The 17126-nt window shown below is 44.9% G+C and overlaps 1 protein-coding gene across 3 annotated transcripts; it reads left to right on the forward strand.

Annotated features, from left to right (window-relative positions):
- The first annotated feature begins 8021 nt into the window (after positions 1-8021).
- ITPRIPL1 (ITPRIP like 1) lies at positions 8022-12556 on the forward strand. 3 transcript variants are annotated; one of them, XM_090280360.1, is made up of 3 exons: positions 8022-8239; positions 9212-9325; positions 9668-12556. In XM_090280360.1, the coding sequence occupies exons 2-3, from the start codon at positions 9317-9319 to the stop codon at positions 10961-10963; spliced, it is 1305 nt and encodes a 434-aa protein (XP_090136486.1). In that variant the 5' UTR covers positions 8022-8239; positions 9212-9316; the 3' UTR covers positions 10964-12556. The 3 variants fall into 3 exon arrangements, with proteins under 3 accessions (XP_090136486.1, XP_090136484.1, XP_090136485.1); XM_090280358.1 differs by having other exon boundaries at positions 9212-12556; XM_090280359.1 differs by having other exon boundaries at positions 9303-12556.
- Positions 12557-17126: the final 4570 nt, after the last annotated feature.

Raw genomic sequence — 17126 nt, forward strand, 5'->3', positions numbered from 1 at the left:
TGGAACCAATTTCTTGTTATCACAAGCTCAAAATCGTAACTTGCTCTGGTGACAAACATTTGTGAAGCTTGCTTGTGTAGACAGACTTGTGTGTTGCTGATCCTTCTGAACATAAAGGGAAAGTAGAAAATTGCTGCCTTATTCTCAAGGGGAGCTTTGTGGAGGAATATTATTGATAGCAGTGCTGCTTCGTATGCACAGAATGCACCAAACCTGAATAGCATCTTTACTTCTCATACATTTCTTCAGAAAAACAATGAATAGCTTCTTTCTTCTCAGATATAACAGTTGTACTGTGCATAAGACAACAAAATAGATGCTTATTATTCAATAGGTACTTGAAAGATGTAAACAGATTCTAAGGTCTGTCGTGATGAATTGTCTGTTTTGCACAAATATGTATTTGAGCATTTTTTATAACCATGAAAGGTATGTTTGGACCAGGAAGGACCATGAGAGGTATGAGGACAGGATCAAAGTTCTTGACAAGGATCACAATGCTAGACACACATTTTCCTCAGTTTTTTTCTCCTGTCTTGTTCTCAGTTTGCTGACTAACATTCTTCTCTCTCTTTAATGTTCTGTTCTTCATAGTATGGATTTTTCTTTCCATATTCTAGTCTATTTACTTTTTCTTCTTGTGTGTCTACTATTTTCTGCCATTTTCTTTTTTACTTTCCCACAGATTTTCAGCTATTTAATATTTCTTAAATATTAAATATTTAATTCCTGGCTGGTTTGGCTCAGTGGATTGAGCGTCGGCCTGCGAGCTAAGTGTCGCTGGTTCGATCTTCCAGTCAGGGCACATCAGAGAAGGAAATTCTGACTCCAAAAAACCTCCGCTGCCTTGCGGCATACCTCTTTAGGGGAAAGGCTAAGGGAGTAAACCCCGACAGAAAATCCGGAGCCGGAGTCCCTAAGGTGGTTTGACGTTGTAGTCAACACTGGCAACTCCTGTGGCGCACCTGAAGCCAAGCTGTATTGACTCCGTCTTTCCCTTGGACCCTTCAGCTGCGAAGAGAGGGGGGGTCTGCTGCATGGGCAACAGCAGACCCTCCATATCACCCTGCCCAGGCTCTGTAGCTTCAGCTTCACTGGAGAGGACACTCCAGCGTCATCGTAAGATGTCGATTCAACACGGGAGGAGACAGATACCGTGTCACTCCCGAGTTGGACTGCACAACCATTCTCGGCGGTGCAGATAGACTCTTAAGAAGCTACACCATCGTCTCTCGAGACGGACGGCTGCCGAAATATTTAAGCCTTTGAATAAAGTATACATTCAAAAATGCATAAACATAGTTATCAAATACATACACGGTCAGAAAGGCATTCCATCTCCCAAAAATTGATTATTTTTTTAAAATTAAGATTTATTTATGTATTTATTTTCAGAGAGAGGGGAAGGGAGGGAGAAAGAGACAGGAGAGAAACACTGATGTGTGAGGGAAACATCAATCAGTTGCCGCTTGCATACCCTCAACCAAGGATCTGGCCCACAGCCAGGCATGTGCCCTGACCAGGAATCAAACCAGCAACCTTTCAGTTCACAGGCCGGCACTCAATCCACTGAGCCACACCAGCCAGGACTAAAAATGTTTTATTAATTTGAGAGAGAGAGGAAGGGAGAACAAAAAACATTGATTTGTAGTTCCACTTATGCATTCGCCAGTTGATTGTTTGTTCTTATTTATTTGTTATTCTTAGAAAACCTTATTTTTTACTTGACTCAGACTTAGAGGTAAAAGCTCTCAGAGAGGACTGCCTATGTTTCTTGGCAATCTGTTCCTGGTAATTTCTTTGGCCTCCTTCATTCTCTTAGACAAAAGTTTAGTATATTCTGTGGCCTCTTCCTTATTTTTCTTAGTATGTTGTTTCTTCAGAGCAATGTGTCAATGTTTGTGTTAAAGGACATGTGAAATAGTAAGACTCTGTATCCTGGGTGCTTTAGTCCTAGGTTTCTTACCTTCTTTGTTCAGGGGCTTTCTCACAACATGTTGGTGGCCAGCTGTGGCCGGCCAGCAGAAAGCACAGTCGCACATTAGAAAAAGTAGGGAGGGACACCTAGGGAGCGCTCCCAGCACCAGACCGGAATGTGCAGCTCACAGTTCTAGTGCTGGGGAAAATAAAGCCTCATTGCTTCTGATTGAGCAAAACAGTGAGGGTTGGGGCAGAAGAAGGAAGTGCCAGTCTCTCAGTAGAGTCTGCTTGTTTAAAGGGCCCCCACAGTCCTAGAACATCCGCACACCCATCCACTCTGAGAACCATGGCCAGGGCAATAGCTAGAGGGGTGCCAGTCTCATACGGGAGGTGGAAGAAGTGCCTGGAAAAGCCACATTGCTCCTTCTCAGACCCCTCCCCCACATACAGCACCACAACATGGTGAAATGGGTCACCCTGTACTGATGAATACCTAAGGCTCCACTCCTTGCAAAGTAACAGGAGTGACAGCTCTACCTAAGAGACAGAGGCAAACACAGGAGCCTGTCAAGTTGAGGAGACAAGGAGGTATGGCCCAAAAGAGGGAGCAGATCAAGGTTCCAGTGGGAGAACTAAGCCACGAGGAGATAGCCAACCTAACAGATGCACAGTCCAAAACACTGGTGATAAAGATGTTCACAAACTTGACAAATATGCCTGAGTACGGCAAATGCAGAAGGGAATAAGTGAAGGCTATGCTAAATGAAAGGATGGAAAATCCATACAAAACCAATGGTGCAGGGAAGGAAACCAGGGTTCAAATCAATGATTTGAAACATAAGGAAGAAATAAATGGTCAACCAGTACAGAATGAAGAAACAAGAATTCAAAAAAATGAGGAGAGCCTTAGGAATCTTGGGACAACTTTAAACGTTGTCCCAAAGTTCAACATCCAAATCATATGGGTGCCAGAAAGAAAAAAGAAAGAGCAAGAAATGAAAGACTTGTGTGAAAAAATAATGAAGGAAAACTTTTCTAATTTGGTGAAGGAAATAGACATATAAGTCCAGGAAGCACAGAGAGTCTCAAACAAGCTAGAGCCAAAAAGGACCACACCAAGACACATCCTAATTAAAATGCCAAAGGTTAAAGATAAAGAGAGAATCTTAAAAGCAGCAAGAGAAAAGAAGAGAGTTGCCTACAAAGGGGTGCTTATAAGACTATCAACGGATTTCACAAAAGAAACTCTACAGGCAAGAAGGGACTGGCAAGAAATATTCAAGGTGATGAAAAGCAAGGCCCTACAACCAAGATTACTCTGTCCTGCAAAGATATCATTTGGAATGGAAGGGCAGATAAAGCGCTTCCCAGACAAGGTACAGCTAAAGGAGTTCATCATCACCAAGCCCTTGTTATATGAAATGTTAAAGTGACTTATTTAAGAAAAAGAGGATCCAAAACTATGAACATTAAGATGACAACAAACTCACAACTATCAACAACAGAACCTACAAAAATAAAAATGAAAACAAACTAAGCAAACAACCAGAATAGGAACAGAATCATAGGTATGGGAATCATTTGGAGGATTATCAGCTGGGAGGGAGAAAGGGGAGAAAGGGGAAAAGGTGCAGGGATTATGAAGCATAATTGTTTGGTACAAAATAGACAGGGGGAAGTTAAGAATAATATAGGAAAGGGTGAAGCCAAAGAACTTATATGCATGAATGACCCATGGGCATGAACTAAGGGGGGTGGGATTGCTGGAAGGAAGGGGTTACTGTGCAGAGGGGAGCAAAGGGAAGAAAATAATTGGGACTACTGTAACAACATAATCAATAAAATATACTTTAAAAAAAGAAAATATCTCTGCAGCAAAATTTATGTGGGAATGGTCATCTTACTTTTTGTTTTGTCATTTGACAACACAAAAGTGTATTGCTTGTGATTTAAAGTTACTTGTTGAAATGATCATCACAATATAAATTTTACATATAAATGGCATTTTGCCTTGTGATTTTAGGTTAATTCATTAGGAAACAGTATCAAGTCTGCAACAAAAGTTAACTTCCAAAGTCATTCAGTATTTGATAATAGTAGTTGAGGACAGTTCTCATTTAGAAAAAATTAAATCTCAGCTCCAAGCTCAAAAAAATTGCAGTAAGACTTTACAGTAGTAAAGCCACCAAACTGACGTGTAGAAGGGCGAATCAGGATATTTAGCTTCTATTTCTGGCCAAAACTCACCAAACTGATGATTTTTAAGTCCAGGAGAGTGAACAAAATTCCGTATTGGCACTATTGTTCACTATTTCATGAGAGATTCAAATATTTTCTATAAAGTATCTGTTGATGACTAATACAATGAATAACCACAGGCTTTAATCAGCTTACATTTTCACAGACTTTGTACATTTGTCCACCTCAACCTTTTCCTGCTTCACATATATTTTTACCACCATTAGTTGCAACACATGTGCAGCTTTGCTGCAGGTTCCATTTAAGGTTGTACCGAATTAGTGATTTTTCAATGTCTTTGAAATATTCTTGCCTGTGGTTGTTTTATGCAGATTTTTCATAAGTCTAATTCTTCAGTAACTACAAAGTCTGCACTACCTTCTGGAATAAACAACAACTGAGCAGTATCAGTAAACTGCCAATTCATCAAGAACCAAGAAAAACCACTCAGAATCACTTGCCTTTTAATAAATTGATTATTGACATTTTCCCCAACTTTCTTGAGTCTTTGAAAGTGTTCTCACTAACTAGCTAATAGTCTTTTCTTAAAAATACATTTTTTATTTATTTTCAGGAGGAGAAAGGAGGGAGAAAGAGAGGAAGAGAAATATCCACATGTAAGAGAGACATCAATCAGTTGCCTCTCACACGCCCCCAACGGGTGACCTGGCCAGCAACCCAGTCATGTACCCTGACAGGGAATCAAACAGGTGACCTTTTGGTTCAAAGGCCAGTGCACAATTCACTGAACCACTACCAGTCAGGGCTGAAAGGCTAATAGTCTTAAGCAAACTTTAGATTTTGAGACCAAGACAGAATTGAGTAGATTATGTAGGTACTAACTTTCTGTGTTCTTTATAGTGCACTTTTTAAATGATAAAAATAAATTTATTTTGGGGGAAAACTACTGTTTCATTGCTTCACGAGGGTAAGTTCCACCAGAGTAGAGTCTAACTACTGCTACAATTTACCCACATGTCATCTGTGTACAACCACCAATTAACATGAGTGACGAGGTGTCCCAATGACTTGATTTCCTAATAGTCCCATTGACTAAGCCAACAGTCATTTCACATCATTCTGAAGAAGAAAAATCACTGAAAAGCAGGTTAACAACTGCCCACTACTTGAGGGCATTTTTGTGATTTTAATGTAATCTTTACATGGTTTAATAATTCTTAGCTTGGGGTCTCTAATTCTGTTTAACAACTAACTTCATTTCTGTGCAGACCGTGATTTAACTAATGTCTCCTAACCCAACAACCACTCTTAAAACAAACCTTTGCTTGACCATGAACACACACATCTTTAAACACTTGGCTTTAAACACCAGTGGTTAGCACGCTCTGAAATGTTTTTGTTTTTTTGTCACGACATTGTCACATCATAACATAAAAAATAATAGAGAATTTTATTATCACCGCTTAAATGCTTAGTAGCAGCCCATGGTCTGTTTTTTGTCATGCAGTTTATAAAGAGGAACTTTGGAACATCAGTCATGGTCATCCAGAAGACAGTCTTTTCCACCCCCTCTGCAATTAAGCCAATACTTTTGGAAGTAGCATCAAAGTTGTTTGGCCCACCTCCCCTTCATTGCTGCTGGATAAGGAGGCCTGAAACTTGTCTTTCAGCAGAAGAACTTCAGTTATTATCAAGAGATCACCCTTTCCTTTTTTCCTTGTGTGGCTGACACAGGACAGAAAGCTGGGGCCCTTCCAGATGTTCTGGAGATCCTTTTCAGAAAGTCCACTCTGCCCCTGACTGATGTGACTCAGTGTGTTGGGCATCCCCAGCAAACCAAAAGATCACTAGTTCTGTTCCCAAGCAGGGCACATGCCTGGGTTGCAGCCAGGTCCCCTGTGAACCTGGTCAGGGCACCTGCCTGGGTTGCAACCATGTCCTTTGTTGGGTTGGGGGCATGTGAGCAACAACTAAAAACGATGATGTTTCTCTCCCTCTCTTTCTCCCTCCCTTTCCCACCTCTAAAAACAAATGAATAACATCTATTTTTTTTTAAAGAATTGCTGGGTGTGAGGGGGGTATAAGGGGACTAAAAGGTCATGTAAAACAATACAATAAAGATTTTTTTAAAAAGGAACTAGTACAGATGACCCACCCCTGGATGCTGTGGCTCAGTGGATTGAGCGTCGGCCTGCGAGCCAAGTGTTGCTGGTTTGATTCCCAGTCAGGGTACATGACTAGGTTGCACGTCAGGTCCCCAGTTGGGGGCGTGAGTGAGAGGCAACCACACAGTGATGTTTCTCTCCCTCTCTTTCTCCTTTCCCCTCTCTCTAAAAAATAAAATAAATAGACCCATGAAAATGGACAACAGTGGAGATTGACTATGGCAGAGGGGATAGCGGGGGCAGGGGAGAGCAATGGGGGGAAAATAGGACAACTGTAATAGAACAGCAGTAAAAAATGTAAAAACTAAATGAAAAAATAAGGTTAATTTTTTTTTTAAAGAAAATCCATCTGTTGGTATTTTTAACTTTAATCCTAAGGTTTGTTCCACCTCCACACTTTATAAATTTTTCTCTTATATACCCACCTCATAAGCAGAGCTACCGTAGGTTTAGAATTTTTATTCCCACATGCCTAATGAGTGGCAAGCAAGTCCTGCAGTCAGGTCTTTGGGTGCTGTGTAGTCAGTCCATCGTGAAAGCCAGAAGAAGCTGGGGAGAACTGCCTGACTCTGGGGGTGGCCTAGGAGTGAGGTATATGAAGGAAGCTGACAAAACACCTCATCTGTACTATTGTGCACAGGCCCAAAGTGGGAATGATATTCCCTGCATCAATTCCTACTCATGCCACCATCACTTTCACACCTAGATTCGTGTATTCTCCTTTCAACATAAGAAATGTCCAAACCTGTAAGAATTTTTGTGAGTCTACTTGAGCCAAACTGATGATTGCCAGGAAGTAACATCTCAATGGATTGAGAAAATGCTCCAGAGAATGCCAGTTTTGCCACTTATTTTATACATCAGAATCAAAGGGGAAGACGTAAAGGGGTTACATGGAATCCATTGGTGGTAGATTAAGGGGCAGAGAGAAAGCAAACATGAACATCTCTGGGATTGGATAAAAAGTAAAAGGAGTAGACCCATACTTTTTTTTAATAGAGGTGGGTTAGGATAGTTAACAGGTAACAATTAACATGATAATAATAATTAGAAAAAGACAAAGAAAAAAGGGAAGAAAAGAAAAATAATAACAATGAGGAGATATGTTATTTTATGCTGGGGTGGAAGATTATGCCCTGAGAGGTCTAGAAAAAGGGATTACTCAGACATTCCCAAGGAACGTTATTTTAGATGCAAATAGACAATAGGCTCAGTTAAGGTAAAGACTCTTTGTCAAGGAAAATACTGACCTAGGACATGACTACTCTAGGTAGGCCATGAACTGCTTTTAGTTAGAAAGTATTCATTTCAGATCATCCTGTGCGGTTACTTTTCCGTTTCTGAGTTTGTAAGGCCAGCAAACATGCCTCCACTGGGCTTGTCAGGTTTAGGAGGATGTGGCCCCTTTTTAGTCTACATTCTATTAAACTCAGCTGAGTGAAGCTGAGGTCAGCACCGCAGTCCCCGCCCACCCCCTCTCCCACGCGCGCACCACCCCTCGGGGTGCTGAGAAGCTGCAGGAGCACGACTTAGCTACAAGTCTGGGGCCGGAGCCTCAGCGCTCTGCGAACCCACCCCTAGGAGCCGGGTGCGCCAGGCGGTCACCAGGTGACCATGAGCTCCGGGTGGGCGGAGCCTTGGGTTGCCCGGGTGTGGTAGGAGGGGCTGGGCGGGGCTTGCACCGAGGGACTAGGCGGGGCTGGGCGGGGCCTGTAGTCCCTGTGCCGGGCTGGCGCGCTCAGAACTGCGGTTAGCACTTCGAGTTCTCACCCGCTAGCGGCGCACAGATCACCGGACACTGAGACAGACATGGTGTGCTCCCCGGGCGAGGGGAGCTGGACCACTCCTGGAGGCAGACCCGGCGAGGAACCAGGATCCCCCACACGGCGGGGAAGTAGGCGGGGGCGGTCAGTCCGTGCTGGTCCTTTAAGACTGTGTTCCCGCTGACATCTATGGTGAGAAATCTAGCCCAGGTCCTCCAGGGAGGCTGGGCGCGTAAAATTTCAGGTCTCTGAGCATGGAATTTGGGGAGGCTATGAATAGAGGAAGCACCCTGCTTTGAGCCAAAGCCCCAGGTACCTTGTAAATTTTACTGGGGCTTGGGTGAGCCTGAGCAAGGCCAAGTTCCAAAGGGAGGAAAGGCCCCCGTCTGGCTTCAGTGCCCACTGGGCTTGGTCCTTCATGATCTAGGTGAGCCCAGCCAGCTTGTGCACTAGTGGGGTAAATGCAGGAAGCTTCAAGCCTCTGGGTGGGGAGGCAGAGGCACCAGCTACTGTCAGCTGTCAGGTGGCCTTGGGCATACAGTTCTTCACAAGTTTCCTGAGTTGAGAGGTGCAACTGTGCCTGCCTATGGGCCCAGATGAGGCAACTCTCAATCCCCTTAGGACCTTAGAGAGCACAGCAGCAGCAGTGGAGAGGTGGCTGGGCACTGTGCCTCCCTGGCACCCTCTGGGAGTTGGCCCACTGGGCACCAGGGAGAAGAGGCTGAGTAGTCTAATGGCACTGGGTGAGGAGAACTGAGGACTGTGAAGTCACAGTGAAAGTGGGATGCTACAGGTGGGGCCTTGGGCTGACTGCCTGACAAGAGAAAAGCTGTTGCCCAGGCAGACCAGTACTTCCTGCTCGTGGAAGGGAGCCTTTGGGATCAGCAGGGCACACCTGTGCCCATGGTGGACTCCTGAGTTGGGTGAGGCCACCCTACCACAGAGATCCCCCTCCTCATCCTACACAGGAATGAAAGCAGTCCCATGTCCACAGTCTGGAAGCCTAAATACAACCCACGTCATAAGGAAGGAAAGCAGTAGAGACGCTGAGTAGTATATCCCTCTGCCCCCTTTCTCTCAAACCTTCTCTCTGGCAGACCACCTTGGCTCTGTCCAGTCCCAGCTCTGTGAGCTGTCTGTTCATTCTGGGCAATTGGCTTCCAGGATTTAGGGTTCCAGGACTCTGTGAAATATGCACTGGGGAGCAGATGAGTTCTGAAGATCACCATTGATTCCCACCCTCCTACTTCTCCAGATGCAGAGGCCTCCATGGCTGTGGTAAGTCTTCTGTTCTTGGCAGTGATGTATATTGTTCACCACCCCTTGATGGTCAATGACCGGATGGACCTGGACACGCTAGCCAGAAGTCGGCAGCTGGAGAAGCGCATGAGTGAGGAGATGCGCCAGTTAGAGGTAGAGTTTGAACAGAGAAAGCAAGCAGCTGAACAGAGGCAGAAGGCAGAGGACTTCTGGAGAGGAGACATATCCAGTGACCAGTTAGTGTTGGGAAGGAAAGACATGGGGTGGCCGTTCCAGGCCAAGGGCCAGGAGGGGCCACTGAGCTGGATGCTGGGAAACATGTGGAATGCCAGCCTCTTTTGCCTTTTTCTCGTCTTTGAGCTTCTACGACAGAACATGCAGCATGAGCCAGACTTTGATTCGAGCAGTGATGAGGAGGAGGAGGAAGTCCGGGTGGTGCCCGTCATCTACAACTGGCTTACCAACTTCCCTTCTCAGGAGGCCCTGGAATCCTTTCACAAACACTATGTCCAGAATGCCATCCGTGACCTGCCCTACACCTGTGAGTTTGTGGAGAGCTTTGTGGACGACCTCATTGAGGCCTGCCGGGTGCTCAGCCGCCGGGAGGCTCACCCCCAGCTGGAGGACTGCCTGGGCATTGGGGCTGCCTTTGAGAAATGGGGAACTTGCCATGAGACCCAGAAATTTGATATCTTGGTGCCCATTGTTCCCCCCCAGGGCACCATGTTTGTGCTGGAAATGAGGAATCCATCCCTAGGCCACCGCTGTGGCAGTGTGCTGGTGGAGTCGGAATGTGTGTGCAAACGTGAGAAGCTTCTGGGGGATGTGCTGTGCCTGGTGCACCATTTCAGGGACCACTCAGCCCTCTTGGGCAAGTGCAGCAGCTCCATCAAAGCAGCCCTCTGCACCGGCTCCCACTTGGACGTGTGCAAAACTGTGCAGTGGTTCCGGAACATGGTGGGCACTGCCTGGGCCCTCGTGGCCCACAAGTATGACTTTCAGCTCAGCCTCCCACCATCAACCACCTCCTGCAAGCTCAGGCTGGAATACCGCTCAGGCCGCTTTCTCTCAATTCATTTGGTCCTGGGGGTACAACGGGAAGACAGCTTGGTCTACCTGGTAAGTCAGGCCCCTGACCAGGAACAGCTCACCACTTTGGATTGGCCTGAGTCCTTTGCAGCCTGTGAGCACTTGTTCCTGAAGCTGGTAGGGCGTTTTGCTCCAGAGAACACCTGTCACCTCAAGTGCCTACAGATCATTTTAAGTCTCTGGGACCTTCAGAGCTTACCCCAGGGAGCATCCCGTCCCATCCTTACCTCTTACCACTTCAAAACAGCCCTCATGCACCTATTGCTGTGGCTGCCTCTCACAGACTGGCAGCACAGCATGCTCTCCCAGCGGCTCCAGGACATCCTCTGGTTCTTGGGCCGTGGCCTCCAGCAAAGGTTGCTCCATCATTTCCTCATTGGTAACAACTTCCTGCCCCTGACCATCCCAATTCCTAAGAAATTTCGGAATGCTGAGCCTGTCAATCTCTTCCAACACCTGGTACTAAACCCCATGGCACATTCACAGGCACTGGAAGAGTTCCACAACCTTCTGACCCGAGTGAAAGCTCTGCCCTGTGCCCCCTTGGCTGGGCACATTAATGTATAGTAAAGGCCATTAAAAAGGGGGAGAAGGTGTTTCTGATTCCCCTGGCTGCAAGAGTTTATTTTTCAGATACATCAGTGGTATAGATGACCTTCACCTTGTGAGTAGGGGCTATGATAGATTAAGACACTTAAAGCATGAAGTGGTCAAACAAATGGGGTCCCAGTGGGTCTTCTGAGGTTTTCTTCTCCTGACTTAACTTTCATCATGACCCACAGAGAGCCCAGGGAAACAAATGTTATAGGCAGATCTTGCTGCTAAAGAGTTAGATCCAGAGGTGGCCTGTGAAGTTTGTGTTTTGTATCAACACAGGAAGCAAAAGAGAACCAGAGAATACCTACATTCCAGCTCATTCCTTCTCACATTTTAGGAGCTTATTTTTCAGACCTTCAATGTTAGAATATACAACCAAGATGTTTATTTTGTGTTTTCTTAATTTAGCCCAATTTTTTAAAAGTTTTTATTTATTTATTTTTAGAAAGAGGGGGAAGAGAGGGATAAAGAGATGGAGAGAAACATTGACAGGTTGCCTCTTGCATGTGCCCCAACTGGGCACCAGGCCTGCAACTCAGGCATGTGCCTTGACCAGGATTCGAACCAGCGACCTTTCACTTTGTGGGACGATGCTCAACCAACTGAGCCATGCTGTTCAGGGCTAGCCTAAGTTTTATATGACAATATAGCTGTTTTTATGCATCTGAAAAATTCCAGTACTACCCAAATAATTTATTAGCATTGATTCACAAATATTGTCAGTAGTGACCTATCCCACAATTGAGATAATGTATTTACTAAAATTAAATAGCTAAAGCCTGCTGATCTTCTCAGTGCCTGGAAGCAACATTATAAATCCCTTGTAGAGGATGCTCTTTTGGGGGCTATGAGATGAATAATTTAATTGTTGTTTCTGAGAGAAACTTACTTGTTTGTTAAATGGAAAGATGTTTTAGCTACCATGTGTAGCTGTGCTTTTTCTCAGCCTGGTAATGCCTTTGTATTCTCTTTTCGAAGATCACAAAGGGGTTATTTGAACTATATGTGTGGTTTTGCAAAGCAAGGTCAAAACAATTGACCACTGGCAGGGCTGGACTGAAAAGGACTGTAAAGCAATCCAACTTTGAACAAAGTCACAATTTTGGAGATGTGATTGATGTATTGTTCTGTTCTTTAAAATCCTGGGCTTCCTGAAGAGGAGTGTTAAGAAATATGACAATAGCTGTGGGTGTGGTTGTTTTTGAAATCCAATGCTGTTTCTACCTTGTAAGCCAGGAAAATCTGGGGAGGATAACTAGCCCTACGTTTAACTTGACCTTATGGACGTTGGCTGTAGAATTCATACCCTCCCCCCCAGCAAAAAAAAATTACCAGAAGCTGATGCCAGTAAGTATTTGGGTCTCTGCTGCTTAGTAGCTGCCATGCTCTCATGTTGTCTGCTGATATCTCTGCCAGGTACTGCTTTCAGGTTAAGATGCAGTGATGGTTGGTTCCATGCTGGTGGGATTTTGATGTTTTATAAACATCCATAGGCTTTTTGTTTAGAAAATAATATGCTGGTGTTTCTATATAAATCAATAAAGGAAGCTATTTTCTGTGTCATTTGGAATCTGTGTTGTAATACACACAGATCAACATTCTCACATACCTGTTCCCAAGAAGTTCACCTTACCCTGATGGCTTCATCCAGCACATACTGGTGTTTCTTAATGTACCTAGAACCAGTCTGCCCTGTGGTTTCCCAGTGACCTGGCTAGTAGCCAGAAAAGAATAATTCAAAATGTTAAGGAACGCCTAAGCCATTCATTTTCATGGTGCCCAAACAAAATATCAGCCAAGTTGAAGATCTTTGTGGCTACAAACAACATACACAAGTTCTAGAGGGCATAAGTCTATCAGGTAGTGAGAAGGCAGTATGGCGTTCTAGCACTGTGGGGTTTCTAGTCTAGTAAGAAGCAAGCAAGAAAATGAAGTTATGAGCCGGCAAGAGGACTACAAAGGGAAACAGCACAGCTTGGGTGGGGCAGCAGATGTAATTAAGAGTATAGAAAAAAACAAGCAGTGGGAAGAATGGAGCTGTTGTGCTCTGGGAATACTCTTACAATGAAAGGGAAAACCTCTAGATATTTAGGAAGCCAAGCTTTCTTCTAAAACAATACCTGGCTGGCACCCAGGATAGAACAGCAGTTATAGTAATGAAAGTAGAGCATTCTTTGAGCATTGCCAATGGTCCAGGCACCGTTCTAAATGCTTCACATCTGGTAACTCATTTAATCCTCACTACAGAACCCCATGAAGTTGGTGCTTTATCTTCTCCATTTTACCTGTGAGAAAACAGACACAGAAAGAGTACACAACTTCCCCAAGCGTCACATAGCTGGTAAAGGGCAGAGCCTGGAGGAAAGCACTTGCTCCAGCAAACTTCCTGCATGGTCTTGGGAATTAAACAAGATGTAGGGCTTAAAGTTCTTTCAAAAGCAAAAAGTAGTGTATTAATTTTAAGATAAAGGGTGGTATGTTTGGAAGTTCCAAAAGACAGAAATTGTTGGTTCTTAGCTCAGTCTTTAGGAGGTCAGGAATTTCCTATCACATACAAAATTAAAGGCATTTGCTCCGAGGTCTAAATGAATGTAAAGTCATTTCAGCTATGTGTCTGTTGATCCCCAGTGACAACATGGTTCATATCATGAACTACATAATGGTATAAGCCAGTTGCAGGCTGGAAAGTCAGGGCAAATTTGAAGCCAAAAGATTGCTTGTTCAGGTAACCAGTGGATAACACTGTTGTTCCTCACCCGAATTAAAGCTGTTTGTGTTCATTTTGGGGAAGTAGAATCTTAGGAGTGAAATGAGGAAGGGGAATGCCTTCAGCATAGCTTTTCTGCTGAAAAGGAATGAGGAAGGGGCCGCACTACTTTACTTTTGCACAGACAGGGTAATTGAGTTTTGCACACCATTGACATCACTGATAAATTGTTTAATCTTTTGGCACCCTCTGTACTAATCCCTCGAAACAAAGAAGGGCATTCAGAGCAGGAGGGGAATGACCTGCCTGAACTCAGAGAGAGCAGGGGGTGGGGCTGGCCCCTTCCTTCCAATACATGGAGCCCCAAGCAGTCAGCTCAAGAGGCTCCATTATAACCACAGAACAGTGTCATGCCTCACCTAATAGGTTACCAAATAGCCTGACTTTGCCAGGAGTTCCAAACCAGTTCTTCAGAGGCTCCTGATTCTGTGCCACCTACTACCCTCCTAGTGCCCCACTGCTCTTAGTTGGTGCAGACATAGAATCCAGAGGCCACTTTCCTCCACCCTAGCACACACTGAGCCCATGTGCTCATGGGAGTTTAATCTATTACCACTTCCTCAGAAAGCCCAGTGAAAAGGGGTAGTCTCATTACTGTTTTATAAATGGGGAAGAAAATGAGGTCCAGAGGTTAAGGGGCCCAACCCAGGATTTACACTTATCTTCCAATACATATTCAAGTACTTGCTATGTCCAGGGCTCCACCAGGCCCTGGGAAAACAATGGTGAACGAGGACATGGCTTCATTCTCTTGGACTTGACAGTCTATTGAGGGGATAGACATGAAACACCCCAGCAGATATAAAATTGCCCAGGTGACAAATTCCACTAAAACCTCTAGTTGAGAGTATCAGGGAAGACCTACCTCCCTGGGGAAGTGACATGAGCTAACTGGGTGAAGATGGAGATGAAGAGGATCCTATGCGGAGCGCATGGCATGCACAGAGGCCCTGTGCTGGGAATGGGCATGGTGAGGGCAAGTCTGAAAGAAGGCCCAAGTGACCAGAGGGCAGGGAGCAAAGGGAGACAAGGTACAGGATGGGGCTGGAGAGACTGCAGGGACAGGACCCTGCAGGACCTTGTAGATCACTTTAGATTTTCTCAGAGCAGTGGGACTTTTAAATGTGTAGGGGCTAAAAAAGAAATTAATATTTTTCTTCCCACCTTGTAAGTTCTTTTGGCTGGGCTAATAATCAAATGAACAGAGGCAGATTAACAGGAGAAAATCAAATGTGTAATACATGTTCATGGGGAATTGACACAAGTATGAAAATTCCAACGACAGGCGATATTGGGTATATATGATATTTTTATTATTTTTTTAAGATTCTATTTATTTAATTTTAGAGACAGGAAGAGAGAGAGAGAGGAAAACCTGTGAGAGGAACATCAATCAGACACCTCTCACACACGCTGGGCCCCCCACCCCAACCAGGGACTTGGCTCACAACACAGGCATGTGCCTTGACTGGGAATTGAACCAGGGACCTTTCAGTTCGCAGGCTGGCACTCTACCCACTGAGCCACACCAGCCAGGGCTATATGACATTTTTAGGCAAAGGAGAAAGCAGGGGGATGGGATGTTAGATTTCTGAAATAAGAATGGGAGATTTACATGTAGTTGAGGAAGAGCGGTACATCAGGAAAATTATTGCCAGGAAGTTCAGAAACAATGGGACATAGGGTATCTAGCTAACAGGCAAGGAGTCTTCCTGACTAAACCATAGGTGAAGATTCTTAAGGTGATTAAGCCCAGGTTCCCTTCCTAAAGCTGGTCTTTCTGCCTGGATCTCTTGGGCAGTAAAACAATGAGGGTCAAAGGTTCTGAGTTTTGTTAATGAACAGCTTAAAATCAATATCCCAAAAAGACAGCTAAAGGGTGGCAAAAATTCAGTTATCTTCAAATGGTTTTATACTTTGTGGAGGAATTGACAGGTCCAATTTATACTTAGAAACTATCATCCTGGGCCCAAAGAGAATGGGGTCAGAGTCATTGTAGGACTGCTGTAGACCAGCAAGGTGTTGTGGACAAAAACGAGAGACACATGACCAAAGAGATTTTTAGGAAGTAAAGAGAACTCAACAATAGATTGTGTATGGATTGAGAGAGGCAGGTGTCCAGGATGGCTCCTGGGGGGGGGGGGGTTGTATCATTGGCTGAGATGAATACTGTGAAAGTATTCTTTCCTCTGTCCCACACTGCCTTATGACAAAAATTTGAAGGTTGTTACTGGGAGAACAAGTTCATGCAAAAACCAAACAGGCTTAAAAAGTGGTTTTCAACAAAGGGTAGTACTTTTTTGGTTGCCAAACTGTCAGAGGGGCTTTGAAGGCATTTAGCCAGCAAATGGTGTTAGGGATGATGAATAGTCCTGCACAGAGGACAGGAGTCCCACACCTCAGCAATATTTTCATCCTGAATGCCAGTAGCACCCTTGAGAAGAAACACTGTATAAAATGCCAATGTGTGTTATAAGAAATTATAGGCTATTCTAGGAATATAATACTTGGAGGAATTGCCCTGACCTTTCCTCCCCTAATACGATTCTTGGGGTCAGATCTAGGCATTAAGATAAAGCAGAATGAAGGGACTGGTGGCATATTGCACCTGCCTCACTTCCCACGATAACCTTTTTTTTTTTTTTTTTTTTTTTTTTATAAGGGGGTTGAGGGGAGAGATACAGGAAGCTTTTCCCAAGGATTTGTATTAAAAACAATGGCCTTTAGCCCTGGCTGGTGTGGCTCAATGGATTGAGCACCGGCTTGTGAACTGAAAGGTGGTGGGTTTGATTCCTGGTCAGGGCACATACTTGTGTTGGGGGCCAGGTCCCAGGTTGGGGGTGAGAGGCAGCCAATTGGTTTCTTTCACACACTGATGTTTCCCTCCCTCCCCCTCTCTCTAAAAGTAAATAAAAATTTAAAAAACCAAAACGATGGTCTTCATTTTTAAAATGGACATAAAACGTTATGCAGCTGTCCTTCTTGCCTGGAACGCTCACTGCGGGGTCGGCTGCCTCTCACGTCCGTCCCACACCCGTCTGTCACCTCCTAGGCGTTGTTGTGCTGCCCTCACAGTACAAGGAAATTAACCTAGTTTCCTGGTAATCGGCCCTCCCCATCAGTAAGTAAATTCCATGAAAGCAGAGCCTTCGCCCGCCCGGCTCCATGCTGGGCCCCCAGCGCCCAGTTCCGCGTCCGGCGCTCGAAAGGAGGGAGTTTCCTACTATTCCGGGTGGTACATGGTCCCCGAACCCACTCCAGCCAGCCCATGACCGGAGCCCCCACCCCCCTTGCCACAACACCTTCCTCCCTCGCCTTTCGAGAGCCGTTTTCAGGGCGGGAGACCGGGCGGTCTGCGCAAGCGCG

This window comes from Furipterus horrens, unplaced genomic scaffold (genome assembly GCF_987537825.1).
Source record: "Furipterus horrens unplaced genomic scaffold, mFurHor1.1.pri manual_scaffold_6, whole genome shotgun sequence".
Classification (NCBI taxonomy): domain Eukaryota; kingdom Metazoa; phylum Chordata; class Mammalia; order Chiroptera; family Furipteridae; genus Furipterus; species Furipterus horrens.

What these genes read in the sequence shown, in the direction of transcription:
- ITPRIPL1 (XM_090280358.1), top strand. Translation starts at nt 9,317, where the DNA reads ATGGCTGTGGTAAGTCTTCTGTTCTTGGCAGTGATGTATATTGTTCAC.